Below are 14,356 nucleotides of genomic sequence, written 5' to 3'. Positions count from 1 at the left end.
TATCGGTGGTACGTATATGACATCGCAGTGCGAATAATACGATACATCTATTAGCTGCTGACCTACACCACACTTGAGTGAAATACTCTTGGAAAGTATACTGTTGGAATAATCAATCGAACACTTGATGAAAAATAGTATTCCGAATAGAATATTTAAAACGCTATCATCGCATTACAAAATATGCTTAAAATGCAATTTTAATACTACAAAAGTATTCCGAATAACGCACTTTCGAAGGTATTAAGAGCATGGCATTAAATACTTTTGGGAAACAGCAGTGTTCTAACGGCGTCCCGGACTCTCGTATTTGGATTACTGCCCAAGGCCGAGCATGGATATACAATAACCATGTCCCCGTAATCGAACATCGACAACTCTCCGATATGTATACGGGTCCCTTAACTCATCAGGTGCCCCTGACCACTCTACCTGTAAACTACACGGAAATTATTCGGTAACTAGGTTCGTGGTGACTGAGCGAAGCAAACAATTCGTCCAGCGTTATGATATTTACGACGTAATCACAATCAAAAAAACTGTTTGTAATCGGACGGACGGAATTGGGTTGTCGCGTGCTGGCGTGCGATAATAATAATAACCAACACTCGGCGCATAGCTGGACGTAGCGTAAGATATAATACCATATCGCACCGCGTACGACTGACACAACACCGCCGCCGCTGCCGCCCGATTCTCGGAAACGGTGAAAATAATAATATAATATTATTCCGGTAATACGCAATGACAATAAATAGCGAAGAATAATAGGGATCGACGTCGTCTGCCGACTACAGTGACGTCGTGATTTATTATTTCTTGTGCAAACGAAACGGAACCAATCGGTAATGTGACCGGTCCGCGGCGTGCCGACTCTGTGTTGTTGTAGACGTCATAATACAACGATATTGGGTAGTATAAAATATTGCGATGGGGCCCTACGGCGGAAGCCGACGCTGATGACCGTCGGTGTCCCGGACATAAGACATTCTATTTCCTGACCGATGTTTTCGCGGGTATGGGTGTAAGTAAAATCGTTCAACGTGACTGTCCAACAACCTGTGAATTGTACGAAAAATAATCGAGAATATGTTGTAGGGACGGTACTACGGTAGGGTATAATAATTACAGTCAAGTGTCCGACGAGTAGCGACAATTTGATTCACGGTATTTGTCTTTGAAAAACTGTCAGGGCCAGTTTGCTATAACGGCTGAAACCGAACTTCGACCGCGTTCCGCGCTGCTAATTTGTACTTATAAGTCAATGGTTCACGACTTAGTCGGGAGAGGGAGAATTCCAAGGGGAGAATTTCGAGAATTTTGTCGTTAAGATAATTACACTAATTCACAATCAGTAAATTATTATCAAAAATAATATCCCCACGGAATTATGAACTTGGTGAGAAAAAAAACGATCTCAAATTGTTCATTAAATTTATTTTACTTATAATATTTATTAAAAAAATATCCATGAAATTGATGTATACAAAAATATAAAAATAATATTATTAATTATCAAGCTGATTTAAATTTTATTCTTAAAATTATGATAAAAAATAAATAAATCATCATAGGAAGTTGGTTTATGTATAGTTATTTTATATCATTAAACAAAACAAAAAAAATATTTTTAACTCTAATTAAAGGGGAGCATGAGATTTTTTTATAATTTACAAGGTGGGCATACGATAAAAAAAAGTTAGTAACCACTATTATAAATGAACCATCTATAAACCAACAAATAAGCTAACCGTCTCAATTACTACTCGGGCAGATAAATACAAAGATACTTACCATTTTGGTGATGGGTTTGGACGGTTGGTTAATGCTGCCATCACACATACTCTCCCGCATGACCTGTATATACTCGTAATAATATATGTTTTAAATTATAAATTGTATGTGCTGTGTACGTCATTAAAGAAATTTTGTTTTTATAATTTTTTTAATTTTTTTTCTAGCATTATAATTTGTTTAAGTATTTGAAATAAGTATCTTTGGATTTCTTAAATTTACCATTTTTCATCAAAATTATTGTGTTTAAAACCATAAAAAATTTTAAAATTTCTTTTTTTTCAGCACGCAATGTACCTTTGGTTGAAGTGGCGATGGCTATGAAGGCTATTTACTTATATGACTTCCTAGTATTATACACTTTAGAACCTATACCGGCTATACCTCTAATATATATTTCATTCAAATACACGATACCCAATGTATATGTTTAAAAACGTATTAAGAAAGTAATGTTTTATTTTTAATAATATGTAATTTTCAAACATTTAAAACATGTTTGCGCTCGATATTGGGTCAAGAACGCTTATGCGAGTATTTATTTTACTTGTTAACAAGAAAATGGCTATACCAGTGAATGATATTGATCACAAATTCATAAAATTGAATAAGAAAAACCAGTGATAATTAGGTTTTATTAAAAATTTTAACTTATATTTTGTTGATTTTTTTTCGCAATAAATAATTTGGTTTCTTACTTGTTGATTTATTATAAAATAGTTTTTTATAAAAAAAAATATTGCAAATAATACAAACACATATTTCTGGGATAAACATTTTATAATGCATTTACTTAAATTATTTAATACTTAAATGTATTCGCGCGTGTGAGTTGTGATGATCTACCAACTACCAATAATGAAAATGCGATTTAAATTATGCATTTAAAAATTACTGTGAACTTAAAAAGTTAAAATATACTGTTTCTTCTACACATTTTTAATTTTTAAAACAAGATCGGTAATTAAAAATGTATAATAATTTTAATATTTCTCACTTGCTTTTAAATATTACTGTAAACGTGAATATTTTAAAGTAAAATGACCCAGAAACCATTAGTTTATCATAATATTGTTTACAGGTATGCATTTACTGCGTAGACTGCAAAAAATACATTATAATATGGTGGAAGTTATGCAACAGATTGATGACAATAGTATTATATAAACAAAAAAAAGTAATAGTAATATTGTAGATATTATATATACTATAAAATTTTTCTAACAGAGTACAGATACAAATACAAAAGACGCACGCCGGACGGACATGTGCACAATGCTCATGCTCACCACTCCTCGTGTTTCGACTCTCGGTGCAGGCCGCAGGGTCAAAAAACGATACAGCTTAATTCGTAGGTACGCGTTATATTATTTTTATTATTATAAACAATGCGTATACTATATATTTATCATATAAACTATATAATATACAAGATGTAATATTAATTTTTCACGTTTTTATTATGATATGTCTCTATATGATTAGGTGTTTTAGATATCTTTGTCTAAACGCTTCATGGCAGTACCTAACACCTATCACGTATTACGACATTTTCAACAGCATTCCAACCCACAAATAATTAATATGAACATTTGGTTAATACGCAATCAATGAATAACAATAATCTTAATAATTCACCACAATAAAAGCTGTATCATTATACAGCTGACGTGGTGCTACACACTGAAGTACGATAAAAGGATACGCAATAAATACTAGAAATAATGTATAATATATTGGAAATTTGGACATTGACATTGTGGTTTAATATGATAACGAATAACAATAGATGTTACTACATCTATGTACCTATGTACCATCATGTACCTATGTATTTTTTAAACATACCTATTTACTTTATCTGGAAGATTTTAACTTCTAATATCTACATAGGTATAATTATGTTTGTATAACAATACGGCTTACAAATGTCAATATTAAAGATTAAAAGTTGACAAAAGCAAATAAAATAAAATATCTAGACATTTTTTATATGCGATAGAATCTGAGTACCACCCGAGTTGTACCAATGTAAATACTAATATCGTTTGTAAAAAAAAAATCATTTAAATGCGTAATGTCATAAATCATAATATATAGACAATAATAGAAGATGTGTATTAAGTCATAACTGTACAAGAATACAGTTTTTTTTATTTAATTCATCATTAAAAATTCATTTATTTTGTTTGTTTCCCACGATGTTCAAATTATAAATTTAGTTACTTGCATTGCATCGTTAAAAAACGAAAATAGGAAACTTTTATACAAAGATAAGTTGTTTAAAATGCCAATAGTAAAAAATCGATTCCATCGTTATTATATTTATTACTTTGTGAATAATAAAAAACATTTCAAGTGATAATCGTAAAAATAAAAATATGTAATTGTCTTAGGTACCTACCTAACGTATAATAGTAATACCTACGACGAGAATTTCACTACCTATATAAATGTTATATATATATAATAAGATTCACAAAACAAAATATTTTTCGTGCTCTAATATCATATACCAGTTGATTACTATATCAGTCTATACGTCACATCCACATAGTGAAACCACTCATTTCATGAACTGAATATCCGGATAGTGAAATTCGTCCAGATTGTGAATTTTGACGAAAATACTTTATATGGACATCTATTCCATGAAATGGACAATACTTATATTGTGTACTTATCTGTGTAATAATTATAGAACAATTTTTTTGTTATTTACTAATAAATTATATTATAATATACGAGTATAATAATTGTATATTATATTTTATAAATTACAGTGTTCCCGATAAAGTATAATTATGAAATAATATCCTTATTATTTATTTTTTTATGACAATTGATTATGACATCAACTATTACATTTACCTACATAGTATGTTACTTTTAAAACATGTACTCTGATTTGATTAGCATTGATTAATTTCAAAATTGTCTACTCTTTTTTTGTTTCCTAATTAAAAATAATTTTAAACTAAGATCTAAAAGGACATTTTAACTATATTCTATTACCTACCTTGATCATTTTCTCTACAGCTATAATTTGACTTTCGTCTCTACATTCACGTTTAATTTATATTTTCATACTTGAATCGCATAATTGGCAAATAATTTTATTATTTTCAGCAATCCCCGATAATAACAATCTCACTTAAACTTTATAAATGCTGCAGGCAATTAAGAATTTTTAATTTCTTTTATTAGAAATGTATGTTAGAAATCTCCCGTTGTTATTTTTTTTCAACAGATCAAATGGTAAATTTGAAGTAATTAGTCCAATTTTTGGGTTATTTATAAACAAAGGACAAAGGTTCATAAAGGCTACGTCCAATTTTTCGATGAAATGAATTATTTTTTAGAATTAAACATAATTTAATCCAATGCTCTACTTTTTGGCTTTGTTATCAGTTAGCCAATCTCGTAACATCCTGATTAGACCTCTAAATACTTCTCTGATTTCGAGGGTGTCTAGAGCGTATGCCATAATCAATCGTCATGAAAAATAAATAATAAGGATATTATTTTATAATAATACTTCATAGATAACACTGTCGTTTATAAAATATAATATGCAATTATACCTATACATAATAATAATGTAATATATGTATGGTGTATGAAATATATTATATAATATAATATAATTAATTGGTAAATAACAAAAAAAAAATTCTTTAATAATAATACAAGAACTGAAAATTTAATATTTTCAAAAATAAACACATCAAAATATTATAACAGCTATTCAACTGCAGGATTAAGACTACGAAAAGCTACCTCACAAATAAAAAACTATCAACAATTTATCATTTTTAAGTTATTGGTAAAGAAGTGGTTATTAAGTAATAAATTAATTGTATAAAAAAATTTCATCAACAATGTAAACAATAACATGAATATTTTAAACAGTGGCGTATTTATAAACTTATTTTGAGGAGGAGTGTTATAATAGTGACAAAGGCGGAAAATAATTTTAGTCACACCAACTCATGATTTTTTCCGAGATTGTCCCTGTATCTACCCCCCCCCCACCCACCATAATCGAACTGATTTTATATTATAAATACTATACACTAAACTTATTTTACTTATAATTGATAAATTAATTTCTATTATTATATTATTTTTATAATTATTATCAATTTTCTTCTTTTATTATATTCATTTCTTAGTTATTTAATTTTTTTTTTAAGACTCCCATTTTTCAAAACAAGGATTTTATCCTTAGTGATGGACGGTGCAGTGTTATATCAATAAATGTATAAACAAATTTTTTTTGTAAATATCAATACTGCTAAATAAATATTTTTATTATTATTATAATAATTACACAAAGTAGGTACACAATATAGGTATTGTCCATTTCATGAAATGGATATCAATATAATGTATTTTCGTCAAAATTTACGATCTAGACAAATTTTACAAGCTGGATATTCAGTTCATAAATAAATGGTTTTTACATGAGGATGCGACAAGTAAAAATGTTATTCATATTTTTATTGTTATGATCGATTTCTGCTAATAAATATAAGATTAATTTGAACAATACATTAATTCAACGATGATATACCAATATATTCCTGAGTATGTAAATGTAAAAGGAATAGAACACAAAATGCGCCACACATTTAATCAGAATTATATTTTAAACTCTGGTGTGAAAAATGAATATAATTTCAGTTCAAAACTGGAACAATCTAGCCATCTTCTAGGCGGAAATTGTGATTAGTCTTTTATAGAATAAAATAAATAATAATCTTTCTAAAATAAAATTCAGCGTACGCCACTCGGTATAAGAAATATTGAATAGGTTACATAGTTCTGTGTATTTAAATTTTAAACGTTATACAATATGTAAACAATTAAATTTGAAAATTAAAATTACGTAATAAAATAGGTATACCCAATTAAAATAATAATAGCAAATTTAATTTTTTTATTTTGGTGAATTACTGACATCCAGTTGTTTTCGATTATTTTAAATTTTACATTTATTTTCTCTATCCAACTTTGCACTACTTTAAATTTCAAAGGCAAATACAGGGGTGCATAGGGGCATCCCTTCTCGTTCACAAAAAAGTTATCAAATATTCCATTTATAATAATTGTGACTAAAATATTCATGCATATTATCGAAAGATGGTCATTATTGTATTTAGTATTTACCATGAACATTTAATTATTTTCATGTCGACTAATAATAAGACAATTTTTATGCCTAACTATTACTATTAATTTATTTTATTCGTTTATACACATATATTGCCCCCCCCCCCGTTTAAGACCTATGTATTCGCCATGGAAATGTGTAATATTTATATCATTGAAAAATACTTTAATATAATAGTGCTCACCTATTATCATATTAAAGTAAATGGTTTTTAGTTTGTCGCCACTAACTGAGAAAACTACAGAAAGGATTTTTCCGAATTTTCGCAGAGGGATTCCGGCTAATCCCTAGGTTTTCTTTTTAATTTTAACCTTCAATACACTTTTTACCACCCTTCCCAAAAAAAAATTTGGAGTAAACATTTTGTTAATTTACCTTGGTAAATAGACTTGTTTGTTATTTTGGTAACATGTGTCAAATTTCGTCGTCTGATTGTAAATCTTAATAACATTACTTATTAGAAACATCATGTTTTTTGTCATTATACATATTTTATCTGAACGTTGAAAAAACAATATATTATTAATGTTAGAAATTGATTTTAAAAATTAACTCGTAGATAAAAGCATACTACTAACATTGAAATATATTATAATATTATGGCCGAAAAGAGAGATTTATATCCCCTAAATGGACTCTGTTTTCTTTTATTTTATCAATTGTAAAATAAATAAATAATTTGTCTAGATAAACATATAAAATACCTATCGTTTGTGATTTCATAACATTTCTGTTTCTTAATGTCTTTATGATAATGACGCTTGTGTTCGGTCTTTCATGCAAGATAACAGAATTTCCATTCCATTTAATTATTGAGCAGACTCCAACGCCGTCGTCGTGACATAAATCACAGCTGTAGGTACATATTATACTCGTATTATTGTTATTATTATTTTAATCTATATACATTTGTATAACATTTCATACATTATATATTTATATTATATAGCGTTCACGCTCTCTCTGTACACTTACAAAACAATAATAATTCAGTGCAAATGTAAAAAAGTACACAAAGTTCTATTATTCGTATAACATATAATTCTTGTAGACGAATACTATGCACGTATGCAACAGTATTCATGAATAATAATTATGACACTCGGATACAAATAGTATTAACATTATAAAATATTGTAATAGTACCTGTGTATAAATGAAAAGAAAACACGTACAAAAATAAAAGTATTCATTAAACAGTTTACACTAGGTTTGACCGGTAATCGTCTTCGATGCGTTCTAAATGAGTGCTCAAAAATTCATCCACTGTATCAGTGTCCCATCGTTCAATTGCCAAAACCTCGAAATTAAATATTATGTTAGTAATTATAGTAGGCACTTTAATAGAAATATTTTAATGTATATTATAATAAATTATAATATTATGTAGTTGTTGATTTGTTTGTCTTTTAATACTAAATTGTTTATCATATATATATATACACAAATAAAAGTATAGTAAGATATATTAAAAATGTAAACCTAAAATAAATTATCTAAATTCCGAATCTGTATAAAAACTATATCTCAACAGTTTCAACAGCTCGCAAATAACACATGTCTCACATTAGTTATACTAAATAATTTAAAGGTAATTTATAAATTATAATGGTTTTATTAAATATTATACCTCTTGCACATTTCCACTGCTATCCATGAGTTTAATTAGTGGATCCAACCCACGTACATATCTGATCGTTAAGTTCGGGTACTTGTTGGGGCGATCACTTTTTATAAATGCTAAAACAATACAAAATGATATAATTCCTACTTTGTATTAATCATTATTTATTTACAATAAAAATATATAATGTTTGAACACAAGCCATCAATTAAGATCGAATATCTTTTTAAAAATTATGTAGTTTGGTATTTCGTTATGAGTAACACCAAGTCAACTGGCTACGCAAGACAGCATTGCTTTATACTCAATAGATAACCGTTCACAAAACAAACTTAACTACTTACCTAACGTATATTAAGTAAATTTATATTTGTGTGTGAACACAGCGTATTTAGTTGGGTATGCTCGATCAGAAGCATAGGTAACTAAATTGCCAAGTAGCAGACAATTGCTAAATATTAATAACTCATTATTCATTAATAATGAGTTACGAGGATGAATTGGGTGTATTAAGTGACGTGTGTATAAGGACACATAGGTGTTTTTGTACATTATAATCTAATAAAAATTTCAACAATGTATACGGGTATACATTTTTACAATAGTACAATTAAAAAATGATTCATAAATAGTTATAATAAGATGTTTAAGAATCTTATAATATAGTAAATAGTAAATATGGCCCAACGAACAACAATAATACCTAACTATAATATGAATAGTAGTTTTAAGTTTTAACCAATTAGTATACTTACAATATAATATAGATTAATAAAACATATTAAATCAATAACTCGAATAGTTTTACTCACAATATCATCACGTAGTCTATTAGCCATCAAAAAGAGCCGAACCCTTTTATCTAAATAAATTATAATACAATTCACACACTTGTAAAAATAAATATAACGATACATTTTTCAACTATTTCGAGTCAATACAATAAACTAAAATCGTAGGTGTAGTAAAATAGATAAGTTATTCGAGCTATTATTAAAATATAAACACACAACATACAAATAAATACAACTATGAAAAATACCTATTTCAGATCCGTGAATTGTTATATGCTATGCACAAATATTGCATACATTTTAAAGAAATTATGTGTTGCATTTATTATCAAACGATATAAATAATTAGTATTTATTTTATAAAATCCGCAGAAATACTAAGTGCGTTGATAGAACATTTACAAAATATTTAAGATTTATTACAAAAGTAGTAGCGATATTATTCGTGTATAACAAATATAAGCCGCATACTAATTTTCTGCTGAATGAAAAAAACGGTAAAGATGGCGAGAATCACTGTATTATATTACAAGTTTTAAATCACACACAGATAATAATATTATGTATATTTATAACTTTTTATTTGGCATATTTTTACAGAAGAAATTAATTAAACGATAAAAGATTTACCTTATATATTAATTTCTTACAGCTCAGATCTATAAATATATCACAAAATAATAAATTATACCTTTTTGTATACATAAAGCAATAAACAAGCACTATAGTAGTACTATTATAAGCACCAAATACCAACGATATAAATTGGATTATTTAAAATTTAACATGAGCAAAAGGCGAAATTACTACACTTGAACCCAACCCCCTGCAGGAAAAAATTTCAAAATGCTCAACTTCTTAAAATTAAATAACTACATAGTAATTAGGTAACTGTAACTAATGGCGTTAATAACCAAATTATGATAATCAATAATGAAAAAAAAACAAGCACTATAAAAAATACACACGACTAACTCAAAGTAGAACTGTAATAGAGGATGTCCTATCAAAATGTCATGATAAAAATATCCAATAAAAACGTCAAAAGAAGTAAGATATTTTCGAATTCGACGATATAATTCACAGTTCTGAATTTCATTAGTACTTCCTTAGTAACATCAGATTAAATTAAAATATCATAGACATATAGACATCTACGAAAACGTCGAAAACAAAATTTATTGTACCTACATCAACTGCAATCATAGCAGAAATTTACCAAGTTATTCCAGTCTATAATAAACCTAAAAAATTGAAAATTAATCAAATTAAATTATTATTTGGAAGTGGATAGAGTTAATACGAAAAAATATCATGATTGATTACATTCGTCTGGGAAAAATGTAGTTCACACTAGATTAGGTTTTACTAATCATGTAGCCGATATTAGAAAAGTTGAAACTAAAAAATCAATGGCAAGACTTTAAAAACATTAGAAAAACTACTCAACTTAATACTTAACCTACATTGTACACACTAATATCACATGTATAAAATATATAATAAAAATAATATAAAATTTACAAAAATTTATTTTTAGTTTATTGTTTTAGACTATTTATAAAGTCATAACATAACAACACTTTCCGAGTATAACAGAATTAAAACGCATCATTTAACGAATTATAAAAATTAAAAAATCACCTCCTTTAGACCCAAAATTAATAAATGAACTCTAAATCTCAAATAATTACACAAAAACTATAACTAATGAGCTTTTTTAAAAATATGATAGCATTGATGATGAAAACAATATGGAATGATTTTTAATTTTTACTACCAACACAAAATTAACAATTGATAAAACAATATGAACATTGGTAATGCGATAGTACATTGTCTTATATACTTACTACCAAGTATTTCTAACTAACTCCATATTATTAATAAAATGATTCACTCATATTGTATATTCATAAAATCATAAATAATATTTGGAATTGTCATTCATTATTGAAATATGATATTCTAATTCTGTTGAATATTGACATAATTAATTTAATTTCATGGTATATTTTCATTCTTCAATTTGGATTTTCATTGATTCATTGATAAAAAAAAAAAGTTTGTACTGTCTAAAAGTTGAATTGTACATTGTACAATTGCGTACATTGTTGACATCAAACCACTGATAAAGAAAAAAATACAAAGACCCTATGAAAAGACTAAGATTTAGGTGCTGATTATGAAAGTTTATTAATTGACAACTACTTATATAGAATATTACATAATTTTTAAAATCAAATATAAGAATGAAATGAATAAACTAAATAATAAAATTATGATGATAGCACAACATACTGGATAATAATGGTCAAAAATAACATAAATACTATTATTTTTTACAATAATATTTACATTGCAAACACCTTTAGCAATAAATAAATAAATGTACATAGATTATGTTTAAATTCAAATTTAATATTAAAAACCATTACTCAAATGTATTAATGTATAATAAAAGTTAGCACTTTAAGTTGAAATATTGGTATTTTATCAAAAAAAGGTCAATACTGAGTAATCTAATTTTCAATTTTACTAATTCCAACACAATAAGTTATAACTCTATATGACTTATATAAATTAATATCATAATTAATAACACTGATACCAAACAGTCCAAACACAACTACAACACATGTTTATTATACTTTTAGACTATATTAATTTCAAATCAGAAACAATTTATTCTATAAGAAACAAAACTGCCAATTAATTAAGAACCTAATGAAACAGGGGTAAAATAAAATAGCTGACAATACTTGACAATGAGAACATAAGATATACACATGATTTCCAAGTTGACAAAAATTAAAATAATCAAACAAAAAATGAAACAATAAGAAATTTATCTTTAAAAACCTTAAATTAGTCAACTAAATATCTTTTTTTAAACTATGTTTTTTCTAAACCATGAACTTCAAAAATTTCAGAAAAAAAAAAATTGAGCAATAATTTATTAAAATATATACATAATACTATTGTACAGCATTTCCACAAGGTATATATTATGATTTAAAACATACAATTCAAATTATTTTTTAATCAATAATAAGAGTTTACATGCTAATATTATAATTATTAAAGTCATATAATACCTAAAGCACAGGCTTAATAACTAATAAAAAAATTTTAAATAACAACTCAAGATATAAGGGTTATATTTAACGTGATCAATAAATATATTTTATATTTTAAATGATACTTAACATATATCAAAGATGTGCATGTCATCTTTTATGTATCATGTTTAATCATAATTTCATATCACCAAATTATTTATGACCTATTATTATTGTTATTTTTTTATTGCCTTATATATTCACTAAATTTAAAACAATAATTGTTCGTCTGCCAAAAAATATATTTAACATACATTTTATTGGATTATAATATGTCAAATTAAACTTGGTATAACCAAGTATCTTATCAAATTGTTACTAAAATCCTTTCATATTCCTTACTGATTGTTATGTTATGTTAAATAAAAATATTTACATTTAAGATCAATCAATTCAAAATGAAATTTAGTTATATACCTTGTATCTGAGGATAAGCACCAAATTTACAAGTACAGACTTCCAATCTGGCTTTTGCATATACTTTAATAGATTTTTCTTCGTCAATTTGACAACAGTTCATGCAATGTTCTCTGTAATTAAATATAATTATTTTAATTTATATTAAGTTTAAGTTTAATTATAATCCTAATCATAACAAAGAAAGAAAATATTAAGGTATATATTTTCTTACATATTAATTAATACATAAATTATTTTCGTGCAAAGATTATACATGACGATCAAAATAACCCCATGTTGTTTTTAACATTAAAGTAAATTAGTTTATTAAAAAAAAAATAAGGTATTTCTATTATCAATAAATGATTTGTTTTTATTTAAAACAAGTTATGAGTATTTTATAATTATTGTAAAAATTAACGCACTTGGTTAAAACATTGTCCTGACTTTTAAAACATTTTCTATTTTACTTATTGTTCATGGAATAAAGTATAAAAGTTAATATTGTTATTTAACTTTTAATTTTAACTATTTTAAAATTATGCGTGTAGTTTAATACAACATACATTTCAACAAACTACTTTTAGTTATAAATTATTACTATTTTAATTTTAAATTTATTAGACATAATACATTTTTTTTCTCTGTATAATCCACGATTTGCATGTTCTAAATTATTTTTATTTTTAAAGTACATACATTTTAACAACTTAAAGGTTACACAAATTGTATAATTTTAATTTTTAATTAAATACCGATTATATTTTAAATGACAAAAATCTAACATCACATTTATTAATTATTATAATGAATTGCTCTGCATTTATAATTTATACTTTATAAAAACAATTTTATTTTAAAACCTACACATTTTTTTTGTCCTCTTTTAAAGGCTAAATAAACTAATGTATTTTGTATTATAATACTGGTTTACATTGTATTATCTAAACATATTTTAATATTGTTTAAACATCAAAAATACTTTAACTATAGTTATAAAATAATATTCATACCTTAATGACGTCAATTGAAACTTTTTAAGTTGATCACAAGATGAACACAAAAGGTTTGCTTTATTGAAACCCAGTAATGAACATTCATTGGTCGTATAATCTGCATTGCATCCATTCCCCTGATCAAAAACAAATTAATGTGGTTAGTTACTTTTAAAAATGATAGACAATAGGACATACCAATAACATTAATAGTGGAATTATCAAAAGTTTATTCTGCATATTGGAAGTATCTAGGTATCTTATTAATCTTCCAAGTAGATATTAAATATTTTAAAATAAATTTTAAAAAAAAACAAATTGTCTCAAAACAGTTAAATATATCCAAATAAACTATTTGCTATAAAATTTTCCAACGAATTCAATGTTTTAAAATTATATCGAATTTTTATCTAATTTATTATTATAATACATAGTCTAAATAATTAAATAGT

General features: G+C 26.0%; 1 protein-coding gene across 1 annotated transcript; it reads right to left on the bottom strand.

Moving 5' to 3' along the window:
- Positions 1–7,991: 7,991 nt before the first annotated feature.
- Positions 7,992–14,327, bottom strand: LOC112598653 (selenoprotein F). The gene is made up of 5 exons (XM_025345177.1): positions 14,103–14,327; positions 13,923–14,041; positions 12,928–13,040; positions 8,601–8,710; positions 7,992–8,270 (listed from the first exon to the last, which is right to left on the bottom strand). Exons 1-5 carry the CDS (start codon positions 14,142–14,144, stop codon positions 8,172–8,174), a joined length of 483 nt encoding a protein of 160 aa, XP_025200962.1. The 5' UTR covers positions 14,145–14,327; the 3' UTR covers positions 7,992–8,171.
- Positions 14,328–14,356: the final 29 nt, after the last annotated feature.

Source organism: Melanaphis sacchari, unplaced genomic scaffold (assembly GCF_002803265.2).
Source record: "Melanaphis sacchari strain LSU unplaced genomic scaffold, SCAv2.0 Contig49_pilon_pilon, whole genome shotgun sequence".
Lineage (NCBI taxonomy): Eukaryota > Metazoa > Arthropoda > Insecta > Hemiptera > Aphididae > Melanaphis > Melanaphis sacchari.
The sequence above is the reverse complement of the archived record's forward strand: the minus strand, read 5'-3'. Positions and strand labels throughout refer to the sequence as shown.